The sequence below is a fragment of the Phoenix dactylifera genome, chromosome 6, assembly GCF_009389715.1.
Source record: "Phoenix dactylifera cultivar Barhee BC4 chromosome 6, palm_55x_up_171113_PBpolish2nd_filt_p, whole genome shotgun sequence".
Lineage (NCBI taxonomy): Eukaryota > Viridiplantae > Streptophyta > Magnoliopsida > Arecales > Arecaceae > Phoenix > Phoenix dactylifera.
Window position 1 is genome coordinate 3344749 of NC_052397.1, and position 21686 is coordinate 3366434.

General features: G+C 38.2%; 2 protein-coding genes across 6 annotated transcripts; one reads left to right on the forward strand and one right to left on the reverse strand.

Moving 5' to 3' along the window:
• Nucleotides 1-1810: 1810 nt before the first annotated feature.
• LOC103712805 lies at nt 1811-15296 on the reverse strand. 5 transcript variants are annotated; one of them, XM_039127135.1, is made up of 11 exons: nt 14907-15296; nt 12866-12909; nt 11671-11797; nt 11430-11562; nt 9302-9508; nt 8922-9223; nt 4759-5095; nt 4161-4422; nt 3796-3888; nt 2769-3236; nt 1893-2317 (listed from the first exon to the last, which is right to left on the reverse strand). In XM_039127135.1, exons 1-11 carry the CDS (start codon nt 15079-15081, stop codon nt 1958-1960), a joined length of 2508 nt encoding a protein of 835 aa, XP_038983063.1. In that variant the 5' UTR covers nt 15082-15296; the 3' UTR covers nt 1893-1957. The 5 variants fall into 5 exon arrangements, with proteins under 5 accessions (XP_008797669.2, XP_038983063.1, XP_026662883.2 ...); XM_008799447.4 differs by having other exon boundaries at nt 1811-2317; nt 8922-9508; XM_026807082.2 differs by having other exon boundaries at nt 8922-9508; nt 11430-11567; nt 11671-11790; nt 14907-14985.
• A 3592-nt stretch (nt 15297-18888) lies between these two features.
• On the forward strand, nt 18889-21082 carry LOC103713657. The gene is made up of 4 exons (XM_008800664.2): nt 18889-19273; nt 19968-20230; nt 20428-20637; nt 20720-21082. The coding sequence occupies exons 1-4, from the start codon at nt 18889-18891 to the stop codon at nt 21080-21082; spliced, it is 1221 nt and encodes a 406-aa protein (XP_008798886.2).
• The last annotated feature ends 604 nt before the right edge of the window (nt 21083-21686 follow it).

Consider the following 21686-nt stretch of genomic DNA (forward strand, 5'->3'; position numbering starts at 1 on the left):
AAATATTTATAATCGATATTATTAAAGTTTAGTTTCATCTTAGTAGCAGCCCTAACAAAACTTCAGCAAGAAAAGTGCAACTAGTAAAAAAGTAATATTTAACAAGAATCTCACAATCTAAAATATTTTCAATCTGTATTTGAATAAATATTCTAGATTTCAAATATCAACACCACTATCAGTTCTGTAAGTGATATAATAATCAGATAATATTCTTTATGTATTGTTTATAATAAAGGTTAAAGTGGTAATAATATTCCAAAAGATATCCGGTGCAGGATCACGGACCCAAGCAGTCCATCGCGAGCAATCTCAAAACATATTAAGAGAGAAGACTTTACCCCTTTCTGAATTTCAGAAAAAATTAAAACAATTATAGGAAAATCATCTAAAATATCTATAAAATTTTTAAAAAATAACTGTTAACTAGATATATTAAAGTTATGTAAATATGTTAAAATTTGAAATGAATTTTAAATTTGAGTGGGACTCCTCCTGATTATTTTTTAAAAAAGGTGAATTTAGAGTTCTTTAGAAAGCCATTTATTATTTTATGAAGCTATGTCAAAGTTAATTAAGAAAAATTTCCTTTCAAGAATATTATCCTTCATTTCTTAATTATTTTTGGAAAAAATATTGGTTGTCTAGAGGGCACATAGACAGAGGAAAAAATTAGTTTTCAGAGTTATTTTGAGAAGCCATTAATTAATAAAATTTTCCTTTCATGAAAATTTTCTTTAAGCATGTAAAGAGAAAGATTTTTTTCAGAAATATTTCCATCCACGTACATAAAAATCATTAATTTTAATTATTTTAGGAAAATTTGTTGGTTATTTAGAGTCCACATGCATTGGAAGAAAAAAATCGAAATCAGAGTTATTCTAGAGAGCCAGGAAGCTGTGTCAAAGTTAATTATGAAAATTCTTTTAGAAATCTAATTTTTCTCCATGAATATGGAGAAAAAAATTGAAAAAATATTTTAAGAAACCTTTTAAAGTTTGTTTAAAAAGCCATTTAGAGACTTCCGTATATTTCTTCCTATATTTAACATGCCAATCCTCATTTGAGAGTGAAATTTACTAAAATAAAATATTCTTCACCTCTATTTCTTTCTCCATGGAATGAGTGTCACCCTAATTGAAGTAATTGGGAAACCAAAATAAAATCCTCATTTGACATGTCAGCTGAGATCATGGCGATCAAAAAGATTAGATATATCTATATAAAAAATATATATTTATCTTACTACAAACATTCAATTGTTCCGTCAAATAATTTATTTTCTTCACAAATGCTGATATTTTATTAGTAATATATTGGAACCAAAATAATTATTAATTACTAAATAAATTCACGCAGAATTTATTTTTTTATTTTATTTTTAAAAAGACTATTTATTATTCTGTCATGTAAATTTATTTTTATATTTTTGTTATCTCCTCGAGCATTATTCAGGTACCATTATCGTACACCTGAAAGGCCCTTTCACTACAATTCTTGGTTGCGAGAGAGGAGACTAACCGAACCATGACCCTGAAGACGAGCTATCCCAAACAGAGGAAAATTTCGCAGTGCTGCCTGGCCTCGCTGGCATGGGGCCCTGAAAACCCCCAACCCATCAAATTGGAACACTTCTCTTATCATTGCGTACTGAAGACATCCAAATGGACGCAATCAGAAGTTTCTTTCGCCTCAGAAATTTTACACTGGCGAGTATGCTTCAAATCTTCATAGTGGAAGCAGCAGTAAGTAACCGGCACATAAAATGACAGAGCTTAGCATCTGTGAAAAAAGAAAAGAGGCCAAGAGAAACGAGAAAGAAACAGGGACGCTATAACTTGCCATACATTAACAAAAAGAACAGTGACTACTTGCACTACAACTCGAGCTTAATTATCTGCCTACATATAAAGGTTAAATCCAAATGATCACAAGGCGGAGATTGGACTGAGTTATTTCAAAAGTTGGCCGTCCAACCAAGGTGACCGAGTTGGGGTTGCTGATAAGTTCCCACCTGAGCTCCTGGCGCCGCCACGCCAACCCCTACATTCCCACCCAAACCCGGTTGCATTTGCTGGTGAACCAGGGGATGAGGGCTCGCAATGGAGGCCATGGAAGCCGGCTGTGGGGAATGATACATGCCTGGGTACTGCACATGAGAAGTCTGTGCTGCTGCATTGAAAGAAGCATGGCCGGCGTGGGTTGGCAAGTAAGCTGCATGGGGTGCCGCTGCTTGTCCAGATAAATTATAGAATGGGGCTGATTGCAAATTTGGAAGGTCCCTAGGGGTCTGGATCCAAATATCAGAAGTCTCGGCCTGTCGATAACCAAGAAAAGTCAGTATTCTCCAAATTACCAAAGCACCGATGCAGCTAACATCAAAACTTTCAGTCTTACATAAAAATTATTCCCAATATTCGATATCCAGAACACAACAAAAGCTCACAGCAGATTCACGGTTTCTGAATGACAGATTCCAATTCACAATGTAACAACTAGTGTCGATAATTAAATAACGATGCTAATTGTTCCTTCTATTATTGCTTTCTCTTCTTGTTCTTTTCATGCTTGTTTTAACCAGGACAAGTGATAGGCCCGAATTGGAGATGCTTGCCTTAGAGATGTGATACTTAAACCACACCTTTACTTCCCGTATCCCATCCCTTGATAAAGATACCATCTTATAGGCACCAATCATGATGCTTACATACCACTATTTTTAATTGCAAACAGAACCGATTCTAGAACAAATGACATCGAGGTTGTACCTGTGGGTTTGGGACATATGAACTGTTGTCTTTGTATTTAATCCTGGATGCTTCATCAAGACCACTGGTGCTCCCAACAGTGCCAGGGGCACTCATGGTGAAGCCAGATGGATTGGTATAACTTCCATACGCATTAGGACTTCCAGCGGGAACTGGCTTGTACTGTGATGTTGCATACTTCATGCCACTGGCAGTTATGTGGGAGTTTCCACCTGGCATCACCAGATAGTTGCTGCCATTTGGAGGGTGAGGGTATGCAGCATTGCTAGAATAGTTTGGCATCGCCATTGGGGGCACATACACTGGAGAGAAGACATGACGGTATGGCATAAAATTAGGGAAGTGTGATATGTGGACCTGTGGATACAGTTGCGCAACCTGCTGTTGCTGCTGTTGGATCGGCTGCTGTTGTTGCACCGTGGTCACCATGGACATCTGGGTGCTGTTTGTTGGGTGCGAGCTGTGGACCTGCTTCAGAAAATGCACAAAACAGTCGAATCATAATACTCCTACAGCGCTGTTGGTAGCGGGAGAAAAAATTGTATGAATCAGAAGGAACTGGTACGTCATCACCAGTATCTTAAGTGCAATGCTAATTTCTCACTCCAAACCAAAGACATCATTTAGATATAATGCATGGAGAAACTAAAAGAACAACATAGCACAATTATTGGATTACATGTGACAGCCATAGAATAAGGGATTCTAGCTGCACAAATTTAAGCTAAAACAAGGTTACCATGCGTTAAAGGCACTTTTCTATGATTAAATAGAGAATCATAACAAAATTTATGTGAGGATGTAATTATGCAACGGAAGTGGATAGCCGAGATAATAGTACACAAACTTTAAGAACAGAAAACATCTCTCTTGAATGAGGATGATGATGATAAACTTTAAGAACAGAAAACATCTCTCTTGATGATGATGATGATCAATAAACAAGTGGACTGAATAAGGAAAATGATTTTGTCCACAGCAACAACAAAGGGATCATAAAAAGAGATTGGGCAGTGAGTTCAGTCACCTCAGTAGCTGATGCTATATCCTGCCCCTGTTCAGTATCCTCAATTGCTGTTCTGAAAAATGGCAGATCATACCTAGTTTGGGGGTCATATGCCTGCTTCAAACAAATTGTGGAAAGAGAATATGATTACTCATTTACAGAATTCAACAGAGGCAATATAGCCCCACTCCACAGAAGCAAGTATAAAAGGCATATATGCTTTGATTATGTCAACTAAAAGAAGCGTTTTCTTCCAATCGATGTAACTGCCTCTATATCTTAATTAGCAGCAGAAGTCCAAAATTAATTTCTGACGAATTGCAAGTGCAAAAACAAATGAAAACTAGAGTTTTCGATTGATTTGAAACAAAGATTGTTAAACTTACAGTGAAACTTGGCAAGCTTGGATTATTTTGTAGTTGTGGTTCGGATGCACTGTAGGAAGGACTATTGCTTTGAACCAATCCAATATCAGCATAACTGTCAATATTTTGAGGGTTTAAAATATCCTTCTTTCCAGGCACCAATTTCTCTTCTCCTGCTGTTGCTGGAGAATGAGATCGAGAAGTTCCTAACTGAGAGTCCACTGGATCTGTCTTAGCCGCAGATGCATCCTCACTGGAACCTGCTGGAACTGCTGCGGATAAACTACAAACATCAAAGCTTAAGTGTAAGCATACAGCTTTTAAGTTTTTAAGGAACATAAAAACAACCAAAGCCAAAATATTAATATATGCAGTCAAAATCCTCACTTTATTTTAAAGGATTTAGCAGAGGAAATAAGATACAAATAAAGCAGTTCTGCATATCACCTCATGATGATTCATAAATGGATCATCAAATTAAAAATCTAAGTATTCTAATAATCAATAGATTTATTTTGGCCGTAAATTATTGATAGAAATGTTAGAAAGATACACAAATATTGAATCATATAAAAGAGATAAATAACATAGGAGAAACAAATGTGGACTGGAAAATAACCTTGCAGAAGGTCCATCACTCAACTCTTCTGCATTTCCTTGTGCCTGTAAAGCAGATGGAAGGCCCTTTGTAGAATCAAATCCAGCTCCAAAACTGCCAAAGATCAGCTGTGTCCATTCAGTCTCTGGGACTCGAAGATGTTCAGGTATGATCACATGTTCATCTCCAAAAAAGTCAACTTGTGAAAGCTTCTCAGACAAGCCAGCTAATTCTTCCTGGTTTGAGCCTGAAGAAATATTAGCACAAGATGGAGGAGGAGTTGTTTCATTAACACCAGGGCTGACAGTACCAAGCTTTGGGCTTGGTTTTGGCTTCCACTCCATGCTGGGTTGTGTTGCTGCATGACCAGATATTCTTGTTTAACAGTAAACATCATGACCAAAAACAAGTACAATGTCCAATTTATTCACAGTCCAATTTATATATAAACAAAATCTTACAGCAACACATCATGACTGTGCACCAAAGATTCACTACACATTTTCTTGCATGCATCAGCAACTTCCACCAAAATATTTGTTTGCTTTACTTTTTGGAAATTATCTAGTGGTTAAACTCTTTTAATTGCTAATAAGCATTAAATACTAACAGAGGTACTTAAGTATTAAATAAATCAAAGGGCTATAACTATAAGAATTAAACATAAATGATAGTGCTTCAATCAAAATGAAGCATCATGGTTGGCTATAATGACGAGAAAACAAACTTCAACCATACAGGGATGCCATCAGTAATATGGGTTCTAAACTGCAACAAGGGACACCACAATATATATATATATATATATAAAATAAACAGAAAAAGTTACCATCGAGCACTTGCTCGGATGGTATTTCCTCTCACCCTTGGATAAGAGGATGGTGGTTCGATTCCAACTCTCTCGGCGCTTGGTTCAATCACCGTGAGGTGTGGAGGGGTAGAAGATGGGGATTAGCCCCTCCTAGTCTACAAGAATGAGAAACCAATTTCAAACCTTACAAGGATTCCATCAGTAATATGGGTACTAAATCGCATCAACAAAAATTATTAAAAAAAACAAAATAGAAAAGTTAACACCGAGCAGTAGCACTTGCTTGGACAGTACTACCTCTTGCCCTTGGATAGGAGGACGGTGGTTTGGTTCCAAGTTGTGTTAGCACTTGCTTCAATCATCATGGGTTGGGTGGAGGTAGCAGGTGGGGATTTGACCCTCCTAGGAAAAAGAAGAAGAAGAAAAACTTACCACTGAGTGCTTTCTTGGATGGTTTTACCTCTTGCCCCCTTGCAGAAGAGGACAACGGTTCGATTATAAGTTGTGTAGGCTTGCCCTTGGGTAAGAGGATGGTGGTTCAACTCTAAGATGTGCAGGCTTGTCCCTTCGGTAAAAGGATGGTAGTTCCATTCCAAGTTGCTTGGCACTTGCTTTGATCACCATGGGGTGGGGTGGTGGTAGAAGGTGGGGATTAGCCCCTCCTCGAAATACACTCTCCCCAAACCAGTAGCAATGGTTGTACAGAAGATGAAGAGTAATTCTCCTCCACTAGACCAGCTCCAGCCCTAACTAGTCAATAAAAAATTGAATCTGTTTTTGTAATGTATATTTATGTGTAGCACTGGCCATTACTATAATCTAAAGGCATAGCTTAGTCACATTCATTAATTCTACTAACAATCGCCCCATCTCCCATTCATCATGAAGGGTAACATATCTACTAACAAACATCACATCCCAAATCCAGAAAGACCATTCCTCAAACCATAAAGACCAAATCACGAGCAATACCTAAAACTTTCACATGTAACTTAATGACCATGCTAGAAAAAAGTAATAGTTGCCTAGAAGACCCACTCAATGCTTTCACATGTTAGTCAAACCATACATTTGTTTGCCCTTCCATGTTTTCATAGGATTAATGGTCCCATATATAACCAAATTCCATACACGACTATTATATTAACTGTTCCTGAAGTATAATCTACATGCCATGTGTCTTAAAAATGTCTAAGATGCATCAGACGTTCTTATCTCATGCAGAGTCATCTTGATCACGACCACAACATGACCCTGGAACAGATTTTGGGATTTGAATCTACAAGGTCCCAGAGCATCTCAAATTTCTATTCAACTTGCAGAAATTTCTGCACTTGCGAATGTTAAGTTGCTTATGAAGTAATTCCTCAAGCTCTGGATCAGAGAAAAAACAACCATAAGAGAAAACAAGGGGAAAAGTGGGATACAGAAGAATTCCAGGATTATAGAAAGAAGAACCTTGCATTCCTTTTTGAAAGCCTTAGATGGTCTCAAGATTAATATAGTGAAACACAATGAAAACATAAACAAGCAGATAGACACAATAAGAAAAAAAAGACACTTGGGGAAAAATTGGTTAATAAGGAGGAAGGCGGCTATTGGATAAAGGCTAGCCAGCTCTTTTTCTCAATTGGCCAGCTCTTGTTTCTTCTTTTCCTTTCATTTCTTTTCTTTTCTGCCCCCTTATCCTCTCTCTCTCTCTCTCTCTCTCTCTCTCTCTCCCCCCCCCCCTTTCTTCTCCTATTTTCTCTTGTCTTCTCTTCTACTTCTTTTTCTGCACCAGAGAAAATCAAACACCACTTCATGTCATCCATAAGTTGAGAAGAGGGCATGCCCTTCCTTGTGTCTAATTGAATGGTAAGTGGAGATTGCATCATGACCCTCCAATGGCCACTTCTTCCACTCTTCCCGAATGCACAGTCCTCAGCCCAGGACTACTTTGTTATGTCAACATGAAGAAAGCTCTCCTTCCAAAAGCATGCAGCAAAAACTATTTTTTTGGTGTGTGTGTGTATGCGTGCATGCGCATGCGCATGCACGTGAGAGAGTGAGAGTGTGTGAGAGAGAGAGAGAGCAAGTGTGCATGCAACCATTGGTAAAGCCTAGGAACCAAAGAAACCAACAAAATGATAGATATCAGGCACAAAACGCAGCTGCACCAGCCAGGAATTAAATATTTAATTAATTTGATAATAATAAGGTGATCAAATAAATGCAACAAACGCATAACAAGTGCAACACTTGTAAACGACAAAAACATGCATGACGAAGAAATGAAAAACACAAAAAATAATTTTCATTTGCCAAAACTTAAAACAATAGTTGTACAAAGATAACTAGTAGGGCTGAAAACGGATCGAATATGGATTGGATATTGATATAACCATATTTGTATCTATATTTTTCAATGAATATCAAAATTAATATCCATATTTGTTCTAAATGGATACGGATACGAATCGGATATTAAGCATATCCATATTTGTTATAAACGGATGCGTATCGAATATTAAACATATCCATATTTTTTTATCCGAATACAGATATAAATTGAATACTTTTTCGGATATTAATCAAATTTGAGCAAAATTCAATGATAAAAACTAGCAACAAAGATATAAATATAACAGAAGATTTAATTTGAAAAAATAAAATTTTAACAAGCATTTCTCAATAACAAAAACTAACAATTTCATAAATGATATACGGCTCAAGGTTGCTCATCATTGAAGTAGACAGGATCTATGAAGCCTCTAAGGCGTCACACAGCTGTCGTCGGTTTGCAATCGCCAGGTGGAAACTAGAAAGTAGACAGAATTTTCAAAACCCTAGTTGCTTGAAGACGACGAAGAGGAAAAAGGGACGAAATAGACGAACAAGAGGTTTAAGCCTTTCAGCTGTGCGGGGTGATTTGAAAGATTTTATTCCAATCAGGTATTCCGTATTTGGTTTATTGTCTTAAGTGATGGTCATCCGATATCTAGATTCTTTTAGTTTAGGTCTGGTTAATCACTTAATTGGTTTTCTGATTTAAGTTTAACTTAAACAACTTCTTTTCACGCACTCTTGTTATACGGATATCCGGATCCAAATCCGAATCCAGAAAAATCAGGTGCATCCATATCTGGGAGAATTTTAAACCGACTATTCGGATCCGTATCCGAATCAGATCGGACAAAAAAAAACAGCATCTGAATCCGACCCGAATCAGATATGGAAATGGATACAGTCGGATATAATCCAACCCGTTTCAGCACTAGTGACAAAATAATCCAACCAACTATCAAATGAATAAATAATATTTAAATGTATAATATATTTTCATTTCCCCAGCTATCTAAAGATAATGTAGTATGACAAGATTTGCTTTTACCTTTCTGATGGCCCGCAGGCAGATGATGTAATTTTCCAATAGACTGGCCAGATGAAATTGATCTGCTAATAGACATGCTAGGCATAATAGGCTCCAATGAAGAGGACTGAGTAAATTGGTTGCTCTTTGATGTGGTAACAGAGCTTCCAGAAATTGCTGTTGATGAAGCATTATCCTTCAATAATGCAACTGAAGCTGAACTACTTGAAAATGAAGATTTTATTGCTGGACGATCAGACGACTGTCTCCGAACACCAACTACTCCAACTTCACGTCGAATTGCCCCTACTGTTCCAGCTGATCTGGAATCAGGAGATGGAACATGAACTGGGTCAGAGGATGAAAAGGACATTCCAATGACAGAGTTAGTTGATGCCAACGTTGGAGAGAGCACTTGAGAATCATTTTCAACCCTTCTTTGCCCTACTGTAGTCAAATTTGAGGCAGTACTATGATTGCTAGTTGATTTCACGTCTTTGGCATGACCTGGTCCAGAATCACACCGACCATTCAAACCTTGAATTACCGTTTGTTCCTCTGAATTTCTGACAGCTAATTGCTTTTGGTCAGTTAAAATTCCAGGAGAGCTACAGAGAAAAAGTAATGGATAAGCAATTATACAACACATCAAACATATCTACAGCCACGATCCAGCATAAGATATGCTAACATTACCAGCAGTATAAAGTTGTTGCACTGCAGAGCAAACAATGGCTCATGATATTGAATCTTGCAAATTAACTAGATAGTAGATAAGCATGCCATCTGCTTAAGCAACAAGAGCGGGAAAAAGAAAACAGATATGCTACTGCTGGGCGCATCATAACCAAGAAGCTGTTAGTTCTAAGGCCGACATTATCTATGAGATAATGAGGAGCATATAATATTGCACAGTACAAACACTACAAGACAGCATGATCTTAAAATGACAACATAGTAGAAATGGATCAAACAAGCAGGAAATGCAGAAAAGTCAAATGCACGATATATAATCAAACAAAAAGTCTTCCAATGTTCATCAATCACTTGATTTCAAGAAAAAAGAAGGATTTGAATGATATGAACATTAATCAAAATCAAGGAGTTTTCTGAAGATATTTAAGGTTCAATACGGAACCAGCATTTTTCATAGTAACACAGACAAGAGACTCATGACCAAAAAAAACATAGAAATGGATATCTACCAAAACCAAGAGAACAATCAACATAAAATAACATGGAGCAACAATCATGCATTTTTCCTACTCAACACTGTCCATCAAAGAAAAGTTAGCTAAGGGAATGTTTTGGATGCAATAAAACTGCTTGGAAAATTCATTTTTTTGGAAAATCTAGTTTTCCGTCCATTTGAAACTTCTTTAGTTTTTCCTTTTTTCCTTTTCCATGGATTTCTTTGCAACCAAACGAACCCTAAAGGAAAATGTAAATATGAGCATCAAACAACATGACAACATTGCTAAAAGATATATGAGCAATTTGTGTAAAGAATTGTGCTTCTGTAGGAGTATAGTTTGAACATGGTTGGTTGTTTAGGAATCATGTCAAAGAATGACATGAAGAGATAGATGTTCAATGGTTCCATTTGATGAAAAGACAACCGCAGAGGAAAAGAAGATCAAAAAAACAAGAATAGACAATTTGCATGTGTATAAATTATTTGTATTCCAATCCAAGGGGCCATTGCTTGGTGTAATGGTAAAGGCTTAGGCTGACAAGTACAATGGCGTAGGTTTGAGTCATAGGGCAGCCACTTTGTGCCAAGAAAAAAAATGTTATAAGTATCCCCAATTCACCCCTCCCACAATCCTAGATTGTCGGGATCATAACTGGGTAATGGCCTAAAAAAATATCCCAATGCAATATAATATAAAACTTCCAATTTCATAACATCAATATACCGAAATGAATTGCATTCTTAAATAAAATTTCCAAAGTGCATACCCCGTTTACCAATAGGGTGGCCTAATGCACGAGGCTCACGCCATTGTAGGGTTCAGAAAGGGTCAGATGTATGCTACCTTACCCCTACATGTGGAGAGGTTGTTTCCATATTTTGAACCTATGACCGTCAGGTCACAATAGAGCAACCAGACCATTGCACCAAGGCTTACCATCTAGTGAATATCCTGTTTATTACATATAATATTTTAAAGATTTAAGACTTGCTAGAAGAATTTCTTGAGGTAAGAGAGTTCAACTCATAGTAAATTCAGGATATATTTAGAGTCAATTTTGGAGACAGAATTTTGACATTATGAAGATACATCACCCCAAAAATAAAACAGCAACACAGAGGTCTGCCATTCTGTGCAGCAAAACAAACAAAAGGCTCGTGGTTTAAGAAAGATTTCAAGTAGAGGTGCTCTTCTAACAGGACAGAAAGATACTAAAAAAATACAGCAATTTAACTTGGATTAATTTAAACAACAGTGCTCAAAAATAAAACAAATTAAAGGTTTTTCTTGCAAAGAAATATTTATTTACAGATTGCAAATAAAAGAACTATACCCCTTCCCTGAAACATTCGATATCATGTGCTCATTGCTAGAAGATGAATTATGAAGTGATTCAGGTTTCACATCCTCACTCCCCCTCTGATTCATTCTATTGTCCCTCACAATGCGGAATTCTCGGTTGGGTCCTGCACTAGACATATCTTATACATCAAATAGACGTCTGTAAATGATATAGCAGTGATACCAACTCTCTCATTGGCAACTAATTATCACATAAACAGGATTTGTATTACCAGGTACAGGACTTCGAGGATAACCCCCTCTTTTAGCATTTTGACCCCATGATGCTTGAGATTTTTCCCGTTGTATCTTATGGACTGTTCGAATTCTTGTATCAACAGAAGCCCTGTAACCTGTACTCTGAGGCCACATATCAATAACATGTCAAGCACAATTTAACATATGAAACTTACAAAACAAACATAATAAGCTTCAGCTAGCATTGAGCATCTGTTTGAACATAAATATGCTGATTTTTTAATTCTTAACATATTTTTTATGATGAATTTACTACCAGAAGTTCAATGTGTAATCTCAGCATTCAATGTGTGTTCCATAGCTAGAGCAAGAAACCATTTCATTTACCAAGTCCAACATTAGCCAAAGCAAGAAACGACAGTAAATATCGCCATTAAATTATTGAAATTTTAATAATATTTTTGAATATCAAATATTAATAGAAATATTATTAATATAAATAAAAAGTAAAATCAAATAAAAAAATAAAAATAAACTCATTTAAATTCCTATAATCTCAGCTTAATTTGTTCTCTTTGTAACTAGTTTAAACTCATCTTTATGGAGCATTAAATAAGGTGTTACATATTTATCTCACTTTTACATTGCACATCTTTCAGTATCATATAAAGTCACCCCCTACATGTCCTACATCACCACCAAGCACTCTTGTTTCCATGATTATCCTTTTTCACATGCTTACCCATGACTCTGTCCTATATTTTTTTTTCTTTTTACCACTGCAATTCCTAGCACCCATTAACTCACCTGTCTCAAATTTGCAATTTTGCTGTTCCAGTTAAAAGAGAGAAACAACTGCATGAATATAATTAATTATTACTTTCTTCAAAACTAAATATACAGGTCGCTAAAATTAGCTTCATTTCTATTTGCAACAATTCACCCTCTTTAATTCCATGAGCTACCTTTCACCTCTTGCTCATGATCCCGGTTTTGGTCTCTGCATTAATCGGGCATAATGAGTTCCAATTTCAAAAATTTTAATAGTTCCAACTTCGGCTTTCGCAGTTTTGATAACTAACATAAAAAAAGAAAACCATTTGTACTCCACCTTTTTCTTTAGCAATTCCATAAGAGGGGCGATAAGGCTGCTAACCCTGGTAAGAACCTTCTCAAGTAGGAAAGAAAATTAATAGAAAAATAACAGGAATATTAAAAAAAAAAACATACCTCTTTCTTTCTGTCCCTTTTCCTTTTGACCTCGTGAAATGTATCTGCAAGGTCAAATAAAAAAACATGCATAAAATTGTATAAAGGTTGTTGTGTGCAAAGCATGTACATTCAAATATAAATGTGAACTCACAAAAAGGCATTTGTGTAGGAAATTTCATCAATGCTTAAAATCATTGGCAAGAAAATAAGTTATTACATCTACTGGTATTTGTCCATGAAACCAACTAAATAGTCAAAAAGAAACTATGAATAATGCTCCTGTCAATGTGACCAAAGTTCTAAATAGATGAATTATGAGATAATAAGAATATTAGAATATTAAAATGTGAAGAAGTGTCAGCCGTCAGCGTCACCTCACCATACTGCAAAGAGAGCTGTAAGGGTCTTCTTTTATTGAAAGACATTTAATTCATGCCAGAACATTTTTTAAAAAAAAAACAAAGGCGGAAATGCCATAGTATATTGCAAAAGGGGAGCAGCTAAACAATGAAATGTGTTTCAGTATCTTACACCCAGACATAGGGCTCCCTCAATATCCGCACACCAAGAACTGGACCCCAATTAATCTTTAAGAATTTAAAGATAAGCTCGACCTAAACTTAAACAACAAGCCACTTCACATCCATAAGAAAATGACACGATGTTTTCTTGGTTTTTTTTTCCAGGGCATCAAACACAACAATTTTTGACATTCCCTTTTCACTGCCCAGCAAAAATCCCATGAACAACTTATAGCCCTTCCACAAGATTGAGAAACAAAATCAAATCAATGTATCTACGACAATATTTGTATCTCAGATGGCCCTTAGAACTAGCGCTGTTGCATCTTATGTCAAACCATCCCTCCTTCCAGAATTCAGAGCCACTGGTACATATGCCTCGAACAAAATGCGTCAAAAACCTATCCCAATAATAATCCCTGTTCAAATTCTTCTGACAAAGATCCTTTCCACATTTTCCTAATCCCAGCAGCTTCCAAAAGTCTCATTATCCTCATATTTTATGCACCATTATCACTAGTTTCCCTCTCCCCTCATCTTAGGTAAGTAGCATACTGTCAATGTCCCTCTCATCTCCTCTTACATTCAAATATTTCTCAAATAGATCATAATAAGGCACATATTTGGCCTTACATGATATCTTCCATCTCCCCTTTGTCCTCCTTTTATATGATCAGACGCCCCATGTTACTATTCTCACCAATCCTTAATTCAGAACGTACATCCTAGGTTGACTTTTAGGTATCAAAAATTTACGACCAAGCTTCTCTGCGTGCAATGCTGCCTCTGGACCATTACTCTTCGCACAAAATCCGCTATTCAGTCCCGTATCATATTTTTTATTAAAAAATAATAACTCCAGGTTGAGGCAGGCATTGCGTGTACTAAACTCGAGCAACGTTTCATCTACGCAGAAACAAATGCATGCATGAAGGACACACGAATAAATGCATGAGTGGAGGATTGCACGTGACATGCACGCTCAAATGCACGCACCTTTTTACATTTCTTTTTTGATATATATATATTAGCTAACTAATTCTTTTAGTTGCGAAAGCATTTATAAAAATAAAAAAAATCTTAAAAACAACTATCCAACTACGTTAAGACCAACTAAGGATTCGTCAACGTAGTTCCACATTGAAAAAAAGTAGTTAAGGATAAGGCAAACTAACGCTACTAATCTCTTGCCATTATCGTTCACATGGATCTTAAATCAAAGAAGGGACAGAAACAACACATTGTGAGCAAGCATTAATTAATTTCCAATGCATCCCGAACCCAGAAAGAGAGTGCTTTCTAACGATTTCTAACGGCAGCGCTTCAATTTAAAGTTCAGACAACTTCCAAGACCTTGAAAATAACAACTTTACCACTTCGAGCATCACCAAACTAAGTCCAAGCAAGTAACTTGAAAGACCACCCAAGTCAAACCCTAATCGCTACACTCTGAAGTCCACTCCACACGAGATAAGAAAGAGAGCATCAAGGCGATCCCAAATGCACCCCTCCCAAAACCCTAATCGGCACCAACTGACCTTGGTTGAGCAATTTCTGCGCGGTCTCGTTCGGATCCATGCCGGTCTCTCTGAGCACGGCGTAGATGTCGGCGTCGGAATGGTTTCCGACGATCTCCTTGATGGATTGTATGGTCTTCCGGACGCGGAACGAGATTGTCTGCGTCCCACCGTCGAGCTTCGAAGCCAAGACCATCTCCCTCGAGATCGGACGAGTTGGGGACGGGGAGGACGGTCGGAGAGAAATCGCAGACCGGCGACGAGGGACGGAAGAGCGTACGAGAAGAGGCGGAAAGGATTGGGCGCGGAAGAGAGGAGAAGGGAGTGGGAAGCGGCGGTGGGGGCGGGGAGAGGGGGAAAGGCTTTGGAGGAAAGAGCGAGGGTTTTGAAATCGGGTTCGCTTTCAAAACCCGAGGCCAATGGAGAGAAAGGTTCGGACTTCGGCTGCCACGATATTTATTTTTTTATTATTTTTATCTATTGAAGTGGGGTCCTTCTCCAAGTAGGATGCCGAAGACGCCCGGGAACGGTGGTGCCCGGTGTGACGTACTCACACGTGGGACTCGAGCCAGAGCTCAGAAGAGTAGCTGAGCCGGACCTACGGGTGGGGAGAGTATGAGGAAAACCGGTCGGAGTGCCCAACACACGGCCATTTCTGCCCGCATCGAACATTCTCCTGGCGGGGCGGGGGCTCAGTGGGGGCTGCTACGCGGGGGTGGGCTTGTCCCTTCCTCCCCCCTACCCTTTATCCTTTAGCAAAAAAAAAAAGACGCCCCGGAACGTCCCAATTTGATCATCCATAGGATTATTTTGGTACCAAATGGAAGACATGTTTCCATCGATGGTTGTGATTTTATCTTACAAGTATATATGCATCTAGCACCTCACGGACACATGATCAGGGACCTCGATGCACTATTTTGTTTGTTGGGGAATTTTATGAGATGGCGATGACCATCAATTTTGAGCTAGTTCCTTCTCCTTCATGGGATTGCTGAAAAGTGAGAACTAAATAAAGAATGTATTTGTTGTATATAGGATATTGTGTTTAGTCTTTATAATTTTTCATATTTATATATCAATCTTTCTAATCATTACACTTGCATGTTAATCCCTGCAAGTTGATCTAGTTGCATGCATACAGGTTCCTAGGATTTACTTAATCATGCATAAACCAATTATTTATAATTTACTCTTTTACTAGCGTTAGTATTGTAGGGCCACTTCAATGTTGGAGTTTTAATTGAAAAAAAATATTTTTTTTATCTTCTAATCTTTAGTTATTTTAAATATTTTAAAACACTATTTTGTGAGATGCTTTTTTTAGAAGAGTTGTAACTCTTCGAAAGAATATGGTGTTTTCGAAGCATTATGTATCAACCATCGCGTCTCTTCGGTCTCACTGGTATTCTATCGTTCGAGAATTTTTTTTTTTACTAACAGAGATTTTTTTTCACTTTTCAACTTATTCCTCTCTTCAACTTTTAGCTACATAAGTTTTTTTCAATCTTTTGAATATTTTTTAGTAAATTATTTGTTTATAACATTATTATAAAATAATGATATAGTAATTTTTAGACAATAATTTTTTCAACATGGAGGAGGGTGGGAGTGTTGGAGAAGAAAAGTCCTTTGTCTTTGTTTTTTTTTTTCAATAACGAGTATTAGCATTAACAGATAGAAGAGATCCGATAATAGCTAACTATTATAAAAAATTGTATTTGTATTGGAGACCTCAAACTAGAGAGCCAATCGGTAGGCTGGTTATCTTCCTTGTAAATATGGATAGCAAGAAAGGCTATCGTAAAGTTGTTGATATGATTGACATCCTACGAGAGTAAGTTATCTGTCCAATTATTGGCCGACAGATCATTAATCCATGCAATCACTATTTTAGAATCACTCTCCAAAAAAATATTCAAATGACTGAATTACTTCCTAGTGTTGACCGACCTTCCCATAGTTCTGCTTGAGGAACAATGCAAATTAGTAAATACTTCTTCGCCACATGGATACAAAGCCTTCATGTTTAAGTACAATGCAAACAGGCAAAGTCCTCGATTTCCTTGCGTCTCAGCCAACTCCAATGGTTTTTTTAGTCCTTTTCTAACTTTAATAACTCTTAGTCAATCTTAAGGAGGACTAATAGTAGGACTAGTATAACAACAAAGTATAGATTAACGGTTTACCCATGTAAACATTGGAGAAGTAAACTCCACCCAGAAATTAAATAAATAAAAGTTTGGAGAAATCGGTAGTCATGTATAAAATATATTAAAGATGAATTTGCCAAAAATCATTGCATATGGTATCCTATATTATAAGTTTCTTATGCCAACTTTGAGCTAGTCTTGACGTGCATATCACATATGTGTAAAACTCTCTTGTTAGCTTAGACCACTCCCACTCTCTAAAGCACTGCAGATTGCCAAATTGATTATGATGATCAATGCATATAGTTATACATACAAGTGAAGTACTGCATTCCTCAAGATTGAGCATATTTATTTTTTATTTAGATATTTTATCTTGGTACCTGGACCATGTAGATTTGCACTGGGTAGACCCAAGAACTAACTAATTTAGTTCGTACAAAGATTAAAAGCCACATTATCATCTCTACAGGTTTAACTAGGTTGGGCTAAACCCAAATTCGCCTGCTTAACCAGCTCATTAAGTGGAGCCTCCTTGTGCTCTTAAAATTTTGGATTAGTATTAGATGCAAAGTCTCAACCTAACCTCAAATACAGTTAGTTTAGGATTAATCTTTATCCCAATCCAAACTCAACCCTCACCCTATCCTAACCTAACTTAATCTAACAAAATATGATATATCGATAAACAAATAATTTATATTTGTTTTCATAAAACTAAATTTTGTCCCAGTCTAATGTTAAAATTGATGAATGGTTGCGCCTCGACTTAGCTAATACTAATCCAACAAATATGTTCCAAATTCTTCTCTCAAATTCTTACTCAACTAGATCTAACTTGATTGATATGGCACAACCTAGACTGACTCTAACCAACCTGGCCCAATCCGAGCTTAGTTTAAAATACAATTAGGTTCCAGTGCAAGAGCAAGTCATATTGTGAGATCCAAAAATTGGATCAGTTAGGGTTCACCCTCGACTCGACCCAACTCACCTGAATTGCACGCATGATCGTAGCACTACAAAAACAACTCGACAATATATGATTCGACAATATATGATTCGGTGTTTGTCTGCCCTTTGTTTGAATGCATTCACCTTAAAAGCAAGTTGGTGGATGGATATCCAATTGACTATATCATTCAGCAAGCTCACAATCCAAGCACACTTTAATAAATATAGACTTCTCTTTTAAATGCATTCAATTCCTTTAAAATTCATGTATACAATATATGATTCGACAATATATGATTCGGCATTTGTCTGCCCTTCGTTTGAATGCATTCACCTTAAAAGCAAGTTGGTGGATGGATATCCAATTGACTATATCATTCAGCAAGCTCACAATCCTAGCACACTTTAATATATATAGACTTCTCTTTTAAATGCATTCAATTCGTTTAAAATTCATGTATCTAGCCGTTCTTCTCATATGAGTTGTATGCATCAACTTCTAATTTAGTATGTTATTTTTCTTATATACAAAAAGAGTGTGGATCAGGGAAGCCGAGTAGCTGGGGGTGCACCGAGTGGGCCAAGTCTGAGTTTGACACAGTAACTCTCAAATGCATCCTCTCCACTAGGAAACACGGCTGGGGATCCATCCTATGGCCTTAACAAGAAACCAGAAAAGTTCTGCTATCATCGAAGATCACCAAGAACAAGAACAAAGCTCGACAATAAACAAGAACCCCTTCCTTGCTATCATCGAATCCTCTTCCTCTGCTATATATATATGGAGAGAGATCAAAATCCAAAGCGAAGGGCCCAAGGCCTCACTTTGTCTCTCTCTCTCTCTCTCTCTCTCTGGGAGAACCGTCAATCCCCTGGGGCTTGGTTGGACGTCGGAGATGGGCGGCGCGGCGACGGTGGTGGGCGTGAAGCGGGTGAAAGAGGGAATGCCAGAGGAGGAGTGGGACAAGTCCATGCTCCTCCCCGGCGACATCATCGAGGGCGTCGCCGCAGTGGTTGCCGACGCTGACGAGGACAGCGCCACCTTCACGTCGGCCAAGGGCCGGTCCGAGCTCAGCTCACTGCTCGGCCGGCTCGGCCGCCAGTCTGGGTCGGTCTGGGTGAAGGTCCGGCGGGGGAATGAAGTGTTCCTCCTCCGTGCCCGCGTTGCACCAGACCGCGGCTCGACGCTCCACCGCCGATTCACCCTTTGCGCCGCCCGGGACGACCGCCACGTCGCCAAGCTCGCCGACCTCACCCTCGACCGCTGCGCCGAGCTGCAGGGTGAAGAAAACCAAACTCTAATGGATTTGATCATAAGAGAGACATGGCAATATATATGAACATCGAAGTTAGCACGCGCATTAGAATTTTAACAAGACGTTTCTATACACGTTTCACTTTCTTATACTATATAGAAACAGATATCCATGCACCAGTAGGACTCGTTTGGTTCGCGGGAAGTATTTTTCCTCCTAGGAATATGAAGAATCATATTCCTAGGAAGAGGATACCTAGAAAAGTATTTTTGGCATATGTTTGGTTAACCATGGGAAAGTGACAAATTTCCAAAGTGCTTATGTTTGGTTGACCATCCACTTTCCTAGAAAAGTTATGTATAATTTCTATTATGCCCTTAATAAAAATTAGGTCTTTAATGCCTCTTTAATACTTCTTTAATGCTGAAGGGTCTTTTTGGGAAAAAATAAAAAATGGAGTAATTCCCACCTCATGGGAAAGTAACTTTTCCATGTTTCTCATGGGAAAGACTTTTCCATGAAATGTGAGAATCATATTCCCATGAGAATACAACTTTCCCATCTCTTTCTTTTGAAAACTCCAACCAAACAAGAGGCATTTCATTACTTTCCCGTTGACCACACTTTTCCCTCTCTTTTTCCTGCGAACCAAACGAGCCCGTAGTAGCACGACGTGGATATCTAAAGCCATCTCTTAAGTATGTGCTCGTTGCATGCAGAAACGAGCAGAAGGGTTGTCAGTGTAGATTTCGTTGCTTTCGACATGAAGAAGGGGATCAAATATGATTGGAAGAAGAAGGTGGGCACCAATTTGCCCGACCGGCACTCGACGGTCATCAGTTCCATCCTATTCAAGCCCTTTCCCGACGAGCACAGCGTCGAGGCCGTCACGACGAGGTCCATGGCCTGGTTCTCTGCCGCCGTCTCCTCCGGTGCCCCACTCATCTTCGTCAACATTCAAACCGAGCAAATCGCTGTCTCAGTACGTATATAATCCTCTCTTATACCCTTCCAGTGGTCTTTTTCCCACCAGAATCCACATAAATATATACTTTGATCACGTAGAATGAAGTCAATAGGATTATGTACGCAATTCATGAACAATTGGTTGGTGTTGAATAATTGAGTCTGATTTACTTTTCCATGTGCATGCTATTCCATTAATTTGCGATAATTAAGGACAAGACTGCATCGTCTGCTGAAGGCACCAGTGGTCAGAGTTACTGGAGAGAGAGGAGCTGGTACAAGCAACAAAGCTCAAAACCAAATATTGAGATGGTGCAAGGAATCCGGTTTTGGTTCCTGCCAGGTGCTGCAGAGGTGCCAGTGGTCTTGGAGCTCAAGATGGGCGAAACCCGTTTTGGAATGGATATTAAACGGACCGAGGAGGTACTATGATGCTATGAAAATCAAACAATCACTGCAACTACAAAATTCATGCAAGAACTAATATTTATGTTGCTATGGATAGGGTTTCTTCTGCATCAATGCGGTGTCGAAAGGGCTCGCAGCCGACCGTGCCGGCCTTCTGAAGCTCTATAAGGAAGCGAGCGACGCCGGGCAACTTGTTTTAATCTGTCGGCTGGAAGGAAGAAGCCTAATTCCATCAGAGGTCTCGACCAAGGGGCTCATCCGCTGCTGCGACCACGCCGATATCAAGAAGAGGCTTGCAGCTGCCATTGAGCAGATGGAGGAAGTTCATCTTCACATCATGGCCTGGTCTGACCAAAAATCTTTTACTCCCATTCCTAGCACCATGGGTCCTTTAACCCTTCTGCCTCAACCCACCAATGAATCTCGGACAGCATCTAGCGATGAGCTCCTGATCACATAATGTATATCATGATCATGATTATCCTAGCAACTTGACCTATGCTAGCTATTGGACCTTTCTGAAATATGTATCTATGCTGATGTAAATCTAGCTTCCTGCTTGTTACGTGCCTTGCATGCATGGGACATGTAAAATTGTAAGTACTACGTATCATCTCATCAGAGAGAACGATGCACTTTCTCTCTGACCAATTTAAACTTGTCCTGAGTTCTAGAATGGCGGAAGGTTCCCACAAGTTCAAACCAGAACATCATGCCATCGTTCTGTCCACAGAAAGTTTCTGCAATCTATTGATAAAATCGGCCTTTTCAATGGTATGTCGAGATTGTAGAAATTAGAAAACTCTGGCAAAAATGATGAAGACACGAGAAATTTGGCCTCCTTGAGCGAAATTAAGGTTGAATGATAATTATTTAGTGTGCATAGTGCTAATTGACAAAGAGCAGGTTCCACCAAAATTAAAATAAAAGGGTAAGGCAAAGAGCAGTGAAGAGATACAAAGTCTGTGGATGATGAAAAATTAGGCCAAGTTGCACCCGGTTATACTTGCAAAGCTCATTCTGATGAGTCTTTCTGCATTATTATTTATTTATGATAAAAAATA

What these genes read in the sequence shown, in the direction of transcription:
- LOC103712805 (XM_008799447.4), bottom strand. Translation starts at nt 15,081, where the DNA reads ATGGTCTTGGCTTCGAAGCTCGACGGTGGGACGCAGACAATCTCGTTC. An exon ending in AAAGGGACAGAAAGAAAGAG is followed by an intron (nt 11,798 to 12,865) that starts GTATGTTTTTTT and finishes ATGTGGCCTCAG; the next exon opens with AGTACAGGTTACAGGGCTTC. An exon ending in TCGAATGTTTCAGGGAAGGG is followed by an intron (nt 9,509 to 11,429) that starts GTATAGTTCTTT and finishes TTTTCTCTGTAG; the next exon opens with CTCTCCTGGAATTTTAACTG.
- LOC103713657 (XM_008800664.2), top strand. Translation starts at nt 18,889, where the DNA reads ATGGGCGGCGCGGCGACGGTGGTGGGCGTGAAGCGGGTGAAAGAGGGA. An exon ending in CCGCTGCGCCGAGCTGCAGG is followed by an intron (nt 19,274 to 19,967) that starts GTGAAGAAAACC and finishes CGTTGCATGCAG; the next exon opens with AAACGAGCAGAAGGGTTGTC. An exon ending in CCGAGCAAATCGCTGTCTCA is followed by an intron (nt 20,231 to 20,427) that starts GTACGTATATAA and finishes GCGATAATTAAG; the next exon opens with GACAAGACTGCATCGTCTGC.